At 46.8% G+C, this 17595-nt stretch overlaps 1 protein-coding gene across 1 annotated transcript in view; it reads left to right on the forward strand.

The window, feature by feature from the left end:
* Positions 1 to 845: 845 nt before the first annotated feature.
* The window catches only part of LOC307097262 (pericentrin-like), a gene marked incomplete at its 5' end in the record, with an annotated part of 67277 nt that continues 50527 nt past the window's right edge, over positions 846 to 17595 (forward strand). The window contains 9 exons of the mRNA XM_079767259.1: positions 846 to 863; positions 1190 to 1294; positions 2950 to 3079; positions 3997 to 4208; positions 6193 to 6659; positions 7952 to 8516; positions 9235 to 9435; positions 12535 to 12681; positions 16816 to 16967. Coding sequence (XP_079623385.1) covers positions 846 to 863; positions 1190 to 1294; positions 2950 to 3079; positions 3997 to 4208; positions 6193 to 6659; positions 7952 to 8516; positions 9235 to 9435; positions 12535 to 12681; positions 16816 to 16967 — 1997 coding nt within the window. The remainder of the gene's footprint in view (positions 864 to 1189; positions 1295 to 2949; positions 3080 to 3996; positions 4209 to 6192; positions 6660 to 7951; positions 8517 to 9234; positions 9436 to 12534; positions 12682 to 16815; positions 16968 to 17595) is intronic.

Raw genomic sequence — 17595 nt, forward strand, 5'->3', positions numbered from 1 at the left:
TTTTTACCTTGAATATGTATTTGAAATATGGGAACCTTGAGCTGAACTGAAATCTAGTTTATGGGTGTGTGGTGTTTTTTTTTTGAGCTTCCCCTCAAACACCAAAGTACAAGAAGTGTATATGTGTCATGAAAGTTGATTACAGCTGCTTTGACCTTACACTTGAGAGACATTGCCTTTCCCAAGGAAAAGGCACAAGAATTTGTCTCTCTGATAGTCTAGTTTTAATATTTCCACAGTTTTATCTTCCTTTATTCTTCAACTAGAGGCCTGGTGCATGAAAATTTGTGCACTCAGGGGGAGTCCCTCAGTCCAGTCGCCCTCTTGCAGTCTGGGACCCCTCGGGTGATGTCCAGCTGCCAGCTTAAGCTGTCAGTTGGACATCCTTAGTGCTGCCGAGGAGGCAGGAGAGGCTCCCGCCACTGCTGCCGCTGCTCTCACAGATAATCAGCCTGGCTTGTGACTGAGCAGAGCTCCCCCTGTGGGAGTGCACTGACCACCAGGGGGCAGCTCCTGCGTTGAGCGTCTGCCCCCTGGTGGTCAGTGCGCGTCATAGCAACCGGTTCTGCCTTTAGGGTCAATTTGCATATTACCTTTTTAAAAAAATTTTTATTTTATTGTTTAAAGTATTACACATAATTTGCATATTACCTTTTTATTATACAGGATAGGATACTATCCCTATATGTTTAAGCAAATTTTTAAATTATTTTTATTGAATTTATTGGGATGTTATTGGTTAATAAAATTATATAGGTTTCAGCTGTACAATTCTATGATACATTGTATGTTGTATTGTGTGTTCACCACACCTGAAATCTAATTTTGCTTGTGATTTTATGCCAATGGAAACGAATAACCTGGTATTCTAGAAACACATTTTTATGTTTGGGACCCAAAACCAGAGAACATTAGAGCTAAGAGCTGAATCTGACTCACAGGACAGGCTGCAGATGATGTGCGGCTGGTGGAGGTGGGCTCAGGCAGTGGGGATCTGTGTTGTCTCGGGGGCCCCGCCACTAAAACAGCAGTTGTGGTCACTGACACATATTTCATTCAGTTGTGTCCTGTTCTTGATGCAAGTAGAATTGTGGTGGAAGGAGCAGGAAGGGTTTTCTTCTTTCATGTGGTCAGATCCCAGGGATGGAGCAGAGTTCCGATGTGAAAGTGCCATGTGTAAGGTTTTCAGGATGTGTTTTCTCCTAGTTCATCCAGTGCGGTTTTAGTAGAGACTTCTGAAAAAGAAAGAAGAGACGACCTCGATCAGCTCAGCTTCCATCTGGAGCAGCATGAGGTGACAGGCCAGTTTTGTTTTATTGACGTATAATTGACATGTAATATTGTATTAGTCCAAGGTGACAACGTAACGATTCGATATTTGTCCATATTGTGAAATGATCACCGCAGTAAGTCTAGTTAGCATCACCACACAGTTACAGATATTTTTTCTTGTGATGAGACCTTTTACGATTTATTCTCAGCAACTTTCTCCATAAGCCACCATGCTGTATGATACATCCCAGGACTTAACTTATAATGAATTTTGTACCTTTTGACCCACTTCATTCATTTCTCCCACCCATGCCCTCTGGCAACCACCTATCTGTTCTCTGTATCCATGAGTTCAGTTGTTTTATTTTATTTGTTTTTTTTTCAGATTCCACATATAGGGAAGATCATATCTTATTTATCTTTCTCTGACTTGTTTTACTTATCATAATAGCCTCCAGATCCATCCAAGCTGTCACAAATGGAAAGATTTGATTCTTTTTTATGGCTGAATAATATTTACATATATATGTGCACTCATATCACATTTTGCTTATTCACCTATTGATAGCAACTTAGGTTGCTTCCATATTTTGGCTATAGTAAAAAAAATGCTGTAATGAACATAGTCATGCATATATCTTTTCAAGTTAGTGTTTTTATTACCCAGAAGTGGAATTACTAGGTCATAAGGCAGTTCCATTTTTAATTTTTTGAGGAGACTCCTTGCTCTTTTCCATAGTGACTGCACCAGTCTGCATTCCCACCAACGATGCACGAGGGTTCCCTTTTTTCCACATCCTCGCCAACACTTGTTGTTTGTTAATTTATTCATGATAGCCATTCTGACAAACTCATTGAATTTGTCCTTCCAGTTTGGAACTTGGCTCTTTTGTGTGCTCAATTGTCACAGGGGCAGGAATCTTGAAATTTAGGTTGATGTGACTCCTCAGTGATTTTTTTTGTTTTTTTTTAGGAAAATGAGCTTACTAGTTGCATTGTGAGGGGAAAGGGAAGTATAAAAGCATTGAGCCCGCCTTGTCTGCCCGCCTGCTTTTCTTTTCTCCATAAGGATGCGTGGCTGGGCCTGTTGTCAGGGCTGCTCACAGCAGCAACCAGAGACACTCTCCCCGCCACCCCTCCCCCTCCTCCCCCCAGAAACTCCTGAGCAGGCCCAGCACCAGACCTTGCATTGGCTCTAGATGGGAAAGTGCAGGGCAAGGAGAGCAGAGGAGGGAGTGAGGAGGCTCAGGAATAAGTGGGTACCGAAGCCTGGGAGCCCCACATCAGAACAGGACCCCTTCAACTGAGACCCTGGCTTATGAGGCTGGTCAGGGAGGCTGAGTGGCCTGTGAAGGATGGAAGGCAACGGGTGAGGCTTGACCCTGGGAAGGGGAGGTAACGGCAGGGGGCCTGGTGGGCAGGATCAGCCTGGCGCTCCTGTGGCTGGTGTTCTGTGTTGGCTCTATGAGCATGAGTAGGACTCCCTGACTGTGGGCCCCTTGCTTTAGCAGAGCCTGCCCTCCTCAGGGCTGCAGCCAGATATTTCCCTCTGGACAGGACAGGTGGCACAAGAAGACTGCATGAGCCGGCATCGCTCATGGGGAATACCTGGGGGCAGTGACTAGGCCACGAGGCAGAGGCTCACTGAAACGTTTCTTCTGTGTGACTTCCCCAAAGGAGGGCCGGTGTTTGCAAACTCAGTTAGAAGAAAGCCCACAGCACCAAGTGGCAGCCCAACAGGAGGCGGACCTTGTGGGGACCCAGGTGTTGGCACAGCGTGTGGGGCTCCTGGAAGAGCCTGGCCCAGGTGGGTGTCCCTCAGCAGCCCAGGTGTGATTTGTGGGGAGGTTGGGAGCCTTGCCATGATCAACTGTCCCTTTACTCTGCAGTGCTGGTGCTGGAGGTCGGCTCAGGGTGTCCCCACACGGGTCCTAGAGTCCAGGGGTGGGGCAGGGCCTAGGTGTATCAGGAGAGGGCCTGACTGTGCAGTCTCACCAGGGCTAACAGGAGGCTGTGGCAGCCAGGAGGTGGCAGATGGAGGAGCTGTGGTCATCCCACAGGTGTGGCAGATGGGAACAGGTAGTGGCCTTGCTGCAGTGAGAGTGGATGTAAGGCCAGACACAGATTCCAGAAGGGCTTGAGCAGCCCAGATGCCTGGTGTGCTAGCTTGGGACAGCCCTGGCGGTGGGCACTATTGTGTTCTGCATAGAGCTCAGGAGGCGAGGCAGAGAGTCCCATATGAGGGTCTGGTGGGGTTCAGATTCCACTCTGGGTACTCTGGCACAAGTACCTATCTTGGCTCAGGCTTTCTCAGAGCTGGTGGGGCAGATGAGGGGGGGCACGACCCTGACAGCCAAGGTCACGCCGCACTTGACATCTACTCCTCTTGGTTCTCCTTCCTGCGTGACAAGTGCCCCATGGCCACCATGCAGCACATTACGGTCATTGGGCATGGCGGACACATCTGATTACAGTCACCTGCTACCCAGCCTGAAGGAGCAGAGTGGGTGGCTGGGACAGGGTTTGTGCAGGGGCAGCACCGGGTATGGTTCTGCACATTGACTGCTGGGCCTCCAGTCGTGTCCACTCTTGACACCAAGTGCACACAGGATTTTTAAAAATCTGAATTTCTGTTGTCTGAGGCATCTGAATGCAAGTGTCCTGTTCCTGTTACATGGGTGTCCTCGTGGGTCACGCCTGTCTTTCCTGTCTCCTTCCTCGTAGAGCTTGCTTGCATACATCTTTGGGGTGTGCAGGGCCCAGCCGTGGAGGTGGAGACCAAAGTGGCAACAACAACCTTGGGTTTGGAAACGGAGGTTAAACTCTCAGTGCTTCAGACAGAGCTCCAGGAAGAAATCAATCTGTTAAAAATAGAAAACCGAAATTTACACGAGAAGCTGCAGCGGGAAATCCGCCTGAAAGAGGACTTGGAGAAAGTGAGTTGTGAGTCCTTATGGCGAGGCACGACTGCCACTTCCGCTGTGACCTTGTGGGAGCAGTGGCCTGGGCCAGAGGGTGGATAGGATGTCAGGCCGCACATGTGCACGGCCAGGAGTGGGTTTGGTGTGTCCCTCAGTGGGAGTGAGCCTGCTCCCCAGCTGAGTCCAGAGCTCAGGGGCTGAGGAAGCAGCTGGGTGTCCTCAGAGGACGCAGGAAGGGGCTTGAGCCACAACTAACTTTAAGCCTGTCCCCAGTGCCTCCAGTGGTGGTGTCCCGAAACCCCAGGCTCTTCTTTTTGTCAGCTGTGCAGCTTGGCAACCACTTGTGGGACCCTGAGTGATGAGCTTGCTGCTACACCATTGTGCACGCTGAAAAACACATAAACATAGACTCGCTGAGTTATTGAAGGGCCTCATTATGCAGCAGCACAGTTTTATCACTTTGTAGGAATATTGTAATTAAGGTGACTAGAACTTTTAAGTCTTTTCCACATGTGGAAACTAGTAATAAAACGGCAGCCCTCAGTGTAACCTTGTCAATAGCATCATGAAAAGGTAACGGACTACACACTCCAATTAAAAGCCAAAGTTTGTCAGAATGGGTTTTTAAAATACCCAACTATATGCTGACCATATGTATAATATAATAAATATGTGCTCTTTTCCTCCAACTACTCACATAACTGCTAAAACCATTGGCTAAGGGTCTTGTATGTTAATGAGAAGAATGATGGCTGGGGACCCCTGCATGGGTCATATTTCCTCTTTATTTTGTATATTAACTGCTTTTGGATTGGATCCTGGACCTTGTGGAGAGTCTGGATTCTGTTATATTCCTCTGAAGAGTAATGATTCTATGTTTCAGTAGGCAGTTAACCTGGCTAGATTCAGAGTCACACAATCCTTCTCTGGATTGAAGTGTACTGTTCAGTTCATTTAGTTTTTGCCAGCTTGCCCTTGGAGTCTGCCCACACACATGGGGATCAGGCATGAACCTGAATTTAGGGCTTGGTTTATACCAGATTTTGCTCTCTGTCTCTGGCTCTGTCCTAATGCACTTTCCTCTCTCACTTTCCAGCCCCTCTGTTCAAATAAGTAAGATTATGGAATTCCTGTGAGCACAGCACATATAGTAAATCACCTAGTACCATTTCTTTTGGATGCTCTCTGGGCCTTCAGGTAGTTTCTTATATTTTATCCAGAGTTTATAGTTGTTATTTCTGGAAGTTGGGTCTCATTAGGATTTCTCAACCATCAATAGAAGCAGGGCCCCTAAACTTCATTTTTAAATAACTTTAAATAAGAAGTTGAAGTCAGTCTTACATATCTATTTTGATTTTGTTTCTTTATTATGTTCAGTAGTTTGTTGACCTTTCTTAAAAACAAAACAAAACCAGGATATTTGCCTACCTTCAGCTTTCTGATTCATCCTCTATTTCACAAGTTACCTCTTTTAAAATGAAGTTTTAGCTCATCAGCCTCTTGCCCAGGATCCTGTATATCCTGTAATATAAATTGTGCAAGTCCAAAGACTTGAACTCCTGACACTGTCTGTTGCGCTCATCTCCCTCAGGCTTTCAATCTCCTTGCTGGTGGTGCTTCAGCTCTGTCAGGGGTCCAGTTGGCCTTTTTATCAACAGATGACCGTGATATGTCAGATTTTTCCCTATTGCTGGTCTAGGCAACAGAGAAGGCCTTCAGCCCGTCTTTGGGTTCAGTTCAGTTAGTTTTTGTCCAGGCTTGCCAATGCCAGACAGAGCTGTTGGTTCCATGTGGACATCTTTTACTTAAGCAAGTAGTTTAAGTTTGTTCCTTTTACATTTATTCTGTTCTCATCAACACACAAAGCAGTCCCATTGCTCTGCTCAGCACAGTGCCTATATGTTGTGGAAGCTTCTCTGTCTTCAGAGATGGATTTGGATTTTTGCTGCCAATAATCTTTTCCTTTAACTTCTTTCCTCTTAAATAAAATTATCTATAGGGGAAACATAATTTAGTTGAAGATCATCAGGAAGAACTGAGGAAAGCTAAGGAGCAGATTCAACTAATGAAACAAGAACTCAAAGAAAGAAAAGCAGAGTGGAAAGATACAAGTGAAGCCCTAAGGAGAGAAGCTGAAGAGAAGTTAACCCTGATGCTCCTTGACCTGAGAGAACAGGCTGAATTGGAGAAACAGTCAATAATAAATGAGTTTGAGCTTCGAGAAATTGAAATGAGGCAACTCCAGGATCAGCAGGCTGCCCAGATCCTGGACTTGGAGGGGTCCCTGAAGGAGCAGCAGGGCCGCCTGAGGCAACTGGAGCTTGGCCTTGCTGGGGACGAGTCTCTGCAGAGCGACCAGGAGCCGAGCAGTGGACTGGCCCCAGTGGACCAGGACCAAGACCTGGAGCTTGCTCCCCTCCATCTGAAGAAGGACTGTGCCCTTCAGCTGATGCTGGCCCAGAACAGGTGGGTGACATTCTTGTAGCACTTCGTTAGTATGGCGCCATCTGCCAGGTTCCACGCGAGACCTAACCCAGGACACCTGGTAGAGGGTGGGAGGCAGATCTGGGAAGATGTTCTATGGGCTCTCAGTGATGTCCTGAGTCCTGGACACTTGGTCTTCATCCTAAAATGAGAACGGGACATTTGGCTATGTAAACAAGATGTGCCGACATGCCATTTTTGTTCTGTTTGCACATTTTAAAATTTCAGTAGCACAACTGTAGACCTCATTTATTATAAGGATATGTAGTTCATTCACATAAGTTTTCTGGTGTTTTTTTTTAAACAGATACATTTTTTTTTTAAATAAAATATATACATCTCTAGGTTTTAAATAGATTTAGAATGTGATTTGGTTTTTTGACTCTGTTGGTGCCAACTCTTTCTGTAAACCTGGCCTGTCATGTCAGGTTTTTCGTGAGTTTTGGGGTCTGTGGACATGCTGTTGGTTCTGCTGCTTCTTGTGTGTCAGCTGCTCCCCAGCATCATGAGTGAGGTGCAAGAGCTTCTGCTCTGGGGTCTGAGAACTCGCGTTCAATCCCAATGCATCATGTGGACACGAAACCTGAGTGCTCTCAGGTAAAGGTTAAGTGGGGTAATCCATGGCAACGCCTTTTTCGAATCTGGTAGACAGCATGTAAAACTAGTCACAGCTCTTGTTGTTTTTGTGAACTCACCAAGCCGTGCCACTAGCATAACCTGGACCAGTAGAGGTTCCAGGCTCCTCCCTGTTCTTGGTGGGATTCTGGGTGCTTTAATAAGAAGACATCTTCCTGCTTCTGCTTTGCCAGCCAGCGCCTCCTTCGGCTCTCCTAATTCACATCTGTTAATTCACAACTGAAGAGTGTTTCTGAGGTCTTTTGAATGCTCTTTGTGGCCGTGTGGGCTCCTGTGAGTGGTCGTGCCCCCCCTTTCCTGTCAAGATCCTTCCCTTGTAACAGTCATGCCTGCTTTCCCGTGGTGTCTGTTGTGAGCGTACATGTGGCTTCTTGCTGTGGGTCCTGTATCCTCCACTTCAGGCTGTGAGAGAGATGCCTGGGCTCTGGCCTCTAAGTCCTCTGGCTTCATATGGCCCCTTTACTCCACTTATTGCTGGTGGTGTGCTCTCAGGCCATTGTGGCAGAGGAAGGAGTAAGGACAGTTAGACCCATGAATGACGACTTGTCAATTGAGGTGTTTCCTGTGGGAAATGTGAAGAGGTTGCTGCTTTTACGACTACATTTTTTGCCGTCTGTTCACTTTGCATGTCATCTCAGGTTTTTAGAACAACGTAAAGAAATCACAGAGACATTCACTGCAGAACAAGATGCCCGTCTGCGGAAAGCCCAGGAGAAGCACGCCAGCGAGCTCCAGCTCCTGCAGGAGAAACACCAGCAGCACGTTCTCTCCCTGACAGCAGAACTCGAGGCCAAGCACCAGGCCAGTGTCGAGGAGCTAAAGGCTATGTTCCAGAGAGAGCAGTGGGCTCTTTCAGAAGCTCGTGTGGCTGAACTGCAGACGAAACATGCTGCTGAAATCCATGCTCTGGAGACGAGACATTTGTCACAGCTGGATTCTGTGGAGTCATGTTACCTGTCTGAAATTCAGGCCCTCCGGGATGAGCACGGGCGGGCCCTAGAGCTGTTGCGAGGGGACCTTGAGGAACAACTGCAGAAAAAGGACTCTTCTCACCAAATGATTTTGACTCAGGAGTTAGAGAAACTTCAGCAGAAACATGATGAAGAGCTTGAGTCTGCAAAGGGCAGCTGGAGAGCTGAACAGAACACTGAACACACTGAGAGTTTGAGGGCCCTGGCTGCAGAGCTTCGGGGGGCTCACCAGGTGAGGACTAGGCCCCTTCCCTGTCTCAGGACAGGTGTCTTCCAGTGGCCTGTGTGATTCATTGCACTCTTGTGTGTCCATGAGTGTGCGCCTACACAAGTGTGTCAGTATCTGTGCAAGCCCGTGTCTGTGTGTCTCACTGTTCCTTTCAGCGGTGACTTTGGTTTCCTCATGAGGTAGGTCTAGAACAGTTGAGTTTTAAGGGTTTCTTTGATCACATGATCGCAGACTTTTTGGGAAGGCTTGGGCTCTCCAACCCTAGGGAAGTGCGCATATGACCTCACCAGCTCAGAGTGCTCCTCGTGTCTGTGCTGGCTCTCTCTGTGGGCCTGACATTCCAGGGCCTCAGCTTTGTTTTCCTCTTGTGCATATGTACCCTTGGCTTTCCTTTGTGGTGCTTCATAAAATTAACCCTCTGTCATGTGTCAAGAGCAGTGACTTTAAGTTTGGTATGAAAGGGAATTTCTGGAGAAAGCCCGGTGCCCTGGGCTGGCACCCACCTTTGTAACCTGCATCTGAGTGTCATGAATAGGACATGTGTATTTGGCCTAAAACTACAGTCACAGTAAATGGGGCCGCACTGCCCAGTTTGTGGGCCAGCTGGGCCTGTCAGGCCTCCAGGGGCAGACTGCAGGGTGGGACGTGTGCCTTCAGTTCCATGGTGTGGGTACTGAGATAGGGTGGGTGGGGTGCAGTGTCCTGTGGACTCTCTTGGCAGGAGGAGCTGGCTGGAGCCCTGCTGAATCAGAGGCGCCTGCTGGAGGAGGAAAAGAGTGTGGCTCTGGACCGGGTGCATGCTGAGGTCCTCCTCCTGGAGCAGCAGCACCAGGCCGCCCTGCAGGAGCTTGGTGACATGCACGCAGCTGAGATGCAGAGGCAGCGGGCAGAGCAGCAGGCATTGCAGGAGAGGGCTATGCAGGTGAGCTGCTCCGAGTGTGCAGTGCGGCCCCTCCTTGGGTAGAGGAGGAATCCGGGATCTCCAGGGGGTGGACTCTGGCTCCACAGACTGCCAGGCCTCCTGGGGCTTCTCATTGGAATGCACACTGCTTGTAGATGGTCCAGGGCATTGGTGAAGCCTGTGGGCTGCTTGCTGGGTGAGCCTTGGGCATGCGAAGAGGATCCAGGATCTATTAGGAGTCTGGCCACCAGCCCCTCAATAGTCTCTTCTCTGCAGAGTGGTCCCTGCCTTGTGTACCCCATAGCACACCTTAAAACTCCAGGGCCTGTGGCCGGATCAGGGGCAAGACTCCCCACAAACTCCGACCACATGTGCCCTCTGCCCCTGTCTCCTGTACTTCTGCTTGTTCTCATGGCCACGTGCTACCTTGCTTTTCCTAGGATATACCCTTACGTATGATTGGAGTCAGGCCCATGACTTGATTCGAACTCATGTAGGTATTGGCATGTTCCTCCTGCGGTCTTCCCTCAGGCTTTACTGCAAACAGATATTACATAAAGCCTTGCTGGGCATTTCTTGGGATGCCAGGATCATCTTCCCCAAAATAGCTGGGACACACTGTTCTTCTGCGAATAGGTTTTATCTGGGCTACAAATATCTTGCACCTGTTGAAAAGCTGTGTCACTTATCAGAAGACTTAATGTGTTCGTGTGAGGTGATTGGATCACTTTCCAGGTTCCCTCCCTTTGGAGTGTGGTTGTGAGAAAAGTGCTCTGAACGTAAGCTTGGTTTCCTTTTCTTGGAGATGTGCCTCCATGAAGGGCCCTTCCTCGGGTGGTAACACCAAGCAGGGTCTGGAAAGAGAAGTAAACCATAGTGTGACCAGCACTGTTTGCTCAAGGCAATTTCATCTTTTCTTCGTAAAAAAAAAAAATCTATATGATAATTTTTGGAAATATTAAGAGAACCTGTGGTCAGTTTAGATATAGTTTGAATGTCTTTATTACGATGTTGATGTTCTTTGTGCAGTACTGTTTACTTTTTATCTTCTCCAGGCATATCTGTTGTTTAATATATTTTTTTTAATCCTCACCCGAGGATTTTTATTTATTATTGATTTTAGAGAGAGAGGAAGGAGAAGGGAGAGAGAGAAACGTTGTTCAGTTGCCTCCCATATGTGTCCCAACCGGCGATCAAACCCACGAACCTTCAGTGTTCAGCACAACAATCTGGCCAAAGTTCTATTGTGTTTTCCTAATGATTTATATAAATATATATACATATGACATTTTATATATATATGACATTTTCTCTATAATTCTGTGGATTTTTAGAAAAACTCAAGAACATATTTTTCTTATATTGGCCTTAACATTAAAACATGGCAAATTTAACAGAATTTTACCCAAGTCTGGAACTAGAAGCGATTGTCTGTAAGGGATCTTATGAGTTAAACCTTCTTTGATTCTGTTCATTCATGCCAGGGGTGGCCTAAAGATGTGCAGTCCCTGCTCAATGTCCAAAGCCCCGGTATGGGCCTTCGAGGTCGCACATTGAATGCTCTCTGCACCCTCTCCTGAGTGTACCTTGGCTACCCTCCTGCACGGGTTGGAAGGGCTCCCTCTTCCCCACCCTCGGAACTGCCTCTCCTGGCTCCTACATGACTCATGGATGTTCTCTAGAATGCTGCCACATCTGATCTTGGCCTCCTTCATGGTGCACTTGTGCAAGGTCCTGTGCCAGGCTTGGGGGCACACTAGGCAGGACAGGCATACTGCTCCTCATAAGTGGATAGTTGGCACGGGGCTTTGAGTTTGCTGCTCTTCTGCCTAGTTTGTGTGTCTTGTTAGACTTTGTGTATGTCTGTAACTGCCTTAAAACCCTTCCTGAAACAAAGTGAAGGTTAAAAAATAAGTGATATTCTTAGCTTCCATCTGCTTTTAGGAATTGCAGTTCTGTGTTGCGGGTGAGACAAGGAAGGGGCTTGACATCCTTGACATCATTGGGGGCTGGTTCTTTGTTTTTTTGCCAACTTAATGTTAGTAGTTTAAAAAATTATTCTACATATATAACTTCATTCCTTCCTCTCTCCGTTGTTGCTAAAGTTGTTGTGCAAAGTACGTATGTATACATTTTTATACTCATTGCTCTATACAGTTGTTTTTTGTTTTTTTTTTTAAATGTATTTTATTGGTGTTTTACAGAGAGGAATTGAGAGGGATAGAGAGTTAGAAACATCGATGAGAGAGGAACATTGATCAGCTGCCTCCTGCACACCTCCCACTGGGGATGTGCCCACAACCAAGGTATGTGCCCTTGACCGGAATCGAACCTGGGACCTTTCAGTCTGCAGGCCGACGCTCTATCCACTGAGCCAAACCGGTTTCGGCTATGCAGTTGTTTTTAAAATCAGGAGAGCCCTGGCCAGTGTGCTCAGTGGCTAGAGCGTTGGTCCATGCACTGAAGGGTCACGGTTCAATCCCGGAGGGCACATACTTGGGTTACAGGTTCCGTCTCCAGCCCCAGTTGGGGTGCATGTGGGTGGCAACCAAGCGATGTGTCTTACATCAGTGTTTCTCTTCCCCCCTCTCTTCCTCCCCTTCACTCTCTCCAAAAGTCAGTGGGAAAGATATCCTTTGGTTAAACTGAACAAAAATAAAGAAATCAGATAGGAGTAAAAAGAGTTACCAACAAAAACTACTTTTATTTTGTCTTTTATATTTATCTGAATAGTTACCTATACCAATGTTCTTTATTTCTTCACGTGGATTCAAGTTGCTGTCCAATGTCCTTTCATTTTAGTCTGAAGAACTCCCTTTAGTATTTCTTCAGAGCAGGCTCATTAGTGATGAATTCTCTTAGTTTGTATTTATCTGGGAATATCTTAATTTCTCATTCATTTTGGAAAGAGAGTTTCCTGGAGTAGAATTATTGGTTGACAGTCTTACTCTTTCAGCTCTTTGAATGTGTCATCTCACTGCCTCTTGACCTCTGCTTTATGATGAGAATTCAGCTGGGTATTCATCTGCTGAGGGTCTCTTGTGTTGCATTGCTTCACATTGGTTGATTCTGGTATGTGCCCTGACGGCACTTTTTGTTTTTAATCATATCTTTGTACAGGGTGAATTCGAACATGGAAAGGAGGCTGCTTTGCATGAAAAAGAGGAGATGCACAGATTGGAGTGGGAGCGGGTGCAGTCTCTTCACCAGAAAGAGAAGGAGTCTCTGTCCCTGCAGCTTCAGGAGAAAAGCAACCAGGTTCTGCAGGTGTGTGGATAGTCTTTGCTGCTTAGTACTAGTCTGTGTGGTATAATATGCATAACATGAAATTTCCCACTTTAACCATTTTTAAGTCATCACAATCACACTGTTGTGCAACCATCACCACCATCCATCTCTAAAACTTCTCCATCTTCCCAAAGTGAAACTCTGTCCCCATTAAACACTAATTCCCCACCTTCTCCCCCAGCCTCTGGCACTTACCATCTACTTTTTGTCTCCATGGTCTGACTATGAGAAATCATGCAGTATTTGTCCTTTTGTGACTGGCTCATTTCACTGAGGATAATGTCCTCAGGGCCCCTCCATGTTGTAGCAGGTGTCAGAATGTTCTTCCTTTTTTTTAAAAAAAATATTTTTATTGATTTCAGAGAGGAAGGGAGAGGGAGAGAAAGATGGAAACATTAGTGATGAGAGAGAATCATTGATTGGCTGCCTCCTGCATACCCACTACTGGGGATTGAGCCCGTGACCCAGGCATGTGCCCTTGATTGGAATCGAACATGGGACCCTTTATTCTGTAGGCCAATACTCTATCCACTGAGCCAAACCAATTAGGGCAGAATGTTCTTCCTTTTTAAGGATGAATATTCCTTTGTATGCATGTTGATATAAGAACTTCTATCAAATCTGTAGAGAATTTAAAAAATATATATATATTTTATTGATTTTTTACAGAGAGGAAGAGAGAGGGATAGAGAGTTAGAAACATCGATGAGAGAAACATCGATCAGCTGCCTCTTGCACACCCCCTACTGGGGATGTGCCCGCAACCAAGGTACATTCCCTTGACCGGAATCGAACCTGGGACCCTTGAGTCCACAGGCCGATGCTCTATCCACTGAGCCAAACCGGTTTCGGCCAAATCTGTAGAGAATTTTTATAAAAAATTTATTTGAGGCAAACTGACTACAAGCCAGAAGCAAGATCTCAAATCCTCCAGGGAATCAACAGTTAGCAGTTTCTTTTATGCATTTGGAATTAAGGAGGGAATGTGAAGAAGATTACATGAAGGTGGAAAAAGACAAGGTGGGGATTAGATTATGGGATAGTTAACAAGATCATGTCTCACTGGAGGGTGGGGGGCAGGATGTTAAAATAACAATTTAAATTTTAAAATTTAATAGAACTATTTCTTTTCTATTTTCTCTAGTCAGTTTTGTTAAGATGCTTATTTGCTCCTCTCTTCTTCTTATCATATATTAGGATTTCCCCCCACTACTGTGTACTTTGGGCAGAGGGAGGGAGCAGGACAGGCTGAGGAGAGTCTGCTGTCCCACAGGCTCTCTGAGTAGAACCGGCCATCCTGATGGCCCATGTGCCCTGGCCACCAGTCATGGGTGTGGCCAACCCGAAGGTCATGGCTATGGGGCTCAATGCAGCGAGGCCCTAGGTGTCCACCATCCACTGACTGCCATCCACTATCCATACTATAGAAGCTGAGGCCACAGTCTGGCCTTGAGTGGTCTGGACATGCTGTTGTAAAGCGAACGCGAGTGAACGGCCACTTGGAGTCCAGACCAAATTAAGATTTAGGGAGCCTTTATTAGCTGGCCGGCGACTGCTCTGCCTTTCTCCATGCAGGGAGTCCAGAGAGCAGCCCTGGCCCTTTGTCAGGACCGCTTTTAAACCCATTTACCACATCTTGTTTTTGCAGAGTAAGTAATTTAAGACAAAACAGTTTTTCTTAAGTAATGTCAGGGTCATGTTATTGACGGCCATGTTATTTACAGGGTCATCCTGTTCTCAAGAAAGCTGACAGTGATCTATGAAAGAAGGCCTACCTGCTGGGAAGGGGCCATGAGACCATATCTCAAGGCCTGGCCAGGTGTCAGCACTGACAACTCTATCTGGGGCATAGTCCATGGCCTCTCTGGAATGGGAGTAGTCTTATTTTTTGAGGTGCAGCTGGGATTCAAGGCCAAGTCAACTAGGAGGAAGCATGCTCAAAAATTCCCACTCTCCAACAATGCAGGTCCATGTGCTGGCAGCTTTTGGTGTACACGGTTCATCTTCTGAATCTTTGTTTGTTTTGAGTCATTTTTTGCCATCTTGAAACTTATAATTGTTTCATTTTCTTTAATTTTTAAAAAATATATATTTCATTGATTTTTTACAGAGAGGAAGGGAAAAGGATAGAGAGTTAGAAACATTGATGAGAGAGAAACATCAATCAGCTGCCTCCTGCACACCCACTACTGGGGATTGAGCCCATGACCCAGGCATGTGCCCTTGACCGGAATCGAACCTGGGACCCTTCAGTCCACAGGCTGATACTCTATCCACTGAGCCAAACCGGTCAGGGCCATTTTCTTAAATTTTTCCGGCTACTACATGACAGTCTGATGTAACCAGTGGTTTATGGAGTTTCTGTTCCTTTCTAATTTCCCTACAAGCACAACATTGAAACTGTGGTTTAGTTTGCTGTTTTTCCCTGTAGTAAATTGGTTTCAAAATCACACTCTTCTTTTTCCTGTGGCTTGTGCTTTCTTTTTGTATTTTCTAACATTACTTTATGGGTCCCATGCTTGTGTTCTCTTGTTCATTTTTTTTTCACTCTACAAACCTGCTCTTGGATGAAGGGACATGTATGGCAGTGTGGCGCTTGTTCCTGCACTGCTTCTCCATTTGCTGGTGGCTCTTCCTGGTTCATCTTGGCCGAGGCCATGGGCACGTCAGACTGTTGGTCCCTTGCAGCCATGGGTGTCAAGTTGTCTTCCAGAGAGGTGGGACTGGGGTGATGGTGGCCCCACGGGCACGTGTATGGTCTGTTGTGTCCTCTGTTCTTTCATCCTCTGGGAGGACACCCATATTCTCATTGGTAAACTGGACTGAAACAGAAGTCACCACTGTTGGCGATGAGCTCAGGGGAGAGGGCTCAGGTGCTCAGGCTGCTCTGTTGCTGGAAGACACTAGTCACTTCTCTAAACTGCTCAGTTGGCCCAGGAGCTCATGGTAGCTGGTGCCACCCACCCACCCAGCCCATTGAGACTCTGCGATCATTGACTTTTGTTTTTAGAGAGAAATTTGTAAGAGGGATGTTCACTTGCCTGGCAACTGATTTTTATTCTGAATTGATCCCTCCCTCCCCCTCTGAACTGACAGGCTGGGAAAGTTATATGTTTCATTTTTGTAGGCAGAGTAATGGAGCAAAGGCCTTATTAATAATTTTCACCTTTCACTTTTGTTCATCTTTTGCCATATTAAGTGGGATGATGAAAGTTATGGTGAAAGTGCCTTACAGAAGTTTATTTTATTTACTTGTTTTTTAAATAGGTTTTTATTAATTTCAGAGAGAGGAAAGGAGAGGGAGAAAGGGATAGAAACATCTATATTAATAAAAGGGTAATATGCTAATTAGACCAGGAGACCTTCTGGGAGACCTTCCAGACATCCTTCCAGACAAAGCCATTGGGTGGGGCCGAGGCAGAGGCGGTTAGGGGCGATCAGGCCAGGAGGGGAGGTCAATTGGGGGCAAGCAGACTGGTGGGGGGGGGCAGTTGGGGCAAGCAGGACGGCAGAGGAGGGAAGTTGGGGGTGAGCAGGCTGGTGGTGGGGGCAGTTCGGGGCATTCAGGCCGGCGGAGGGGCAGTTGGGTGCTAGCAGGCTCGGGGGGGGGGGGGTAGTTGGGAGCTATCAGGCCGGCAAGGGGGAGCAATTGGGGACAAGAAGGCTGGCAGGCAGAGTGGTTAGGGGTGATCAGGCAGGTAGGCAGGTGAGCAGTTAGGAGCCAGCGGTCCCGGATTGTGAGAGGGATGTCCGACTGCCGGTTTAGGCCCGATCCCACCTAAACGGGCAATCGGACATCCCCCGAGGGGTCCCAGATTGGAGAGGGTGCAGGCCGGGCTGAAGGACAGCGCCCCCCCCCCCCCCCACCACATGAATTTTGTGCACCGGGCCACTAGTCAATGATAAGAGAGAATAATCATTGATCGGCTGCCTTCTGCACACCTCCCACTGGGGATTGAGCCCACAACACAGGGATTGCCCTGACCGGGAATCGAACCGTGATCTCCTGGTTCATAGGTCGATGCTCAACCACTGAGCCACTTCGTCCAGGCTAGAAGTTTTATTTTTAACCAAATTGTTTTAACTAAAGCTTTAACAATTTTTTCTCAACAGCTAAAAGACCAAATTTTATCCTTAAGTCGTGAGATAGAAGAGCACCGTTCAGAACTGGAGACGCTACAGCAAAGGCGGGACAGGGAGAACCAGGAAGGCACGAACCTCATCTCAATGCTCAAGTCTGATGTGGATCTTTCTCACAGTGAAAGGTCAGCCTCCTCTGTCGCTGCTGCCTGAGCACGATGATGTCTGGGGAAAAAGGGCCCTCATGTTGCATGATTCTTATCATTTAAAACTATTTTAAACATTGAGAAAAGTACTGAGTAATGTCCAGACACCTGCATATCCACCATTTCGCTTTGCCAAAGTTTCACATTTGCCAAATTACAGAATTTGATGTTATAATGCAGGCACCATTAGTAATCTGCCCCTTTATCCTGTTTGCTTGGGGGTTTCATTTTAGAAAAAGGTTTTCACTCTGACGCCACACAGATTTCCCCCCACCCCATATTTTGTCTTGGTTTTAGTTTTTCTTTTCCCTGTATATAGGTCTGGAGTGCATCTTGAACTGTTCAATTCTTTGTTTATTTGCATCTGATGTCAGGAAATTTGTTTTTGTCTGTCTGACTAGTTCCTCAGCATCCCTGTGAGCAGGCCTTTCTCTGGGCCGCTCCATTTGTGCCGTGCCCACCAGCGTGTGTCTGCCTAGGGTCCTGTGCTGACCTCAAGGGTCAAGATAGACCAGAGGGGGTGGGCAGGCGGGGGGAACAGGCTGATGATTTACAAATAATGAACTCTGATTGGGCAACAACTTGTTTTGAGTTCCTTCTGTTTGAC

This window comes from Cnephaeus nilssonii (genome assembly GCF_951640355.1).
Source record: "Cnephaeus nilssonii genome assembly, chromosome: 3".
NCBI classification, from domain to species: Eukaryota; Metazoa; Chordata; class Mammalia; order Chiroptera; family Vespertilionidae; genus Cnephaeus; species Cnephaeus nilssonii.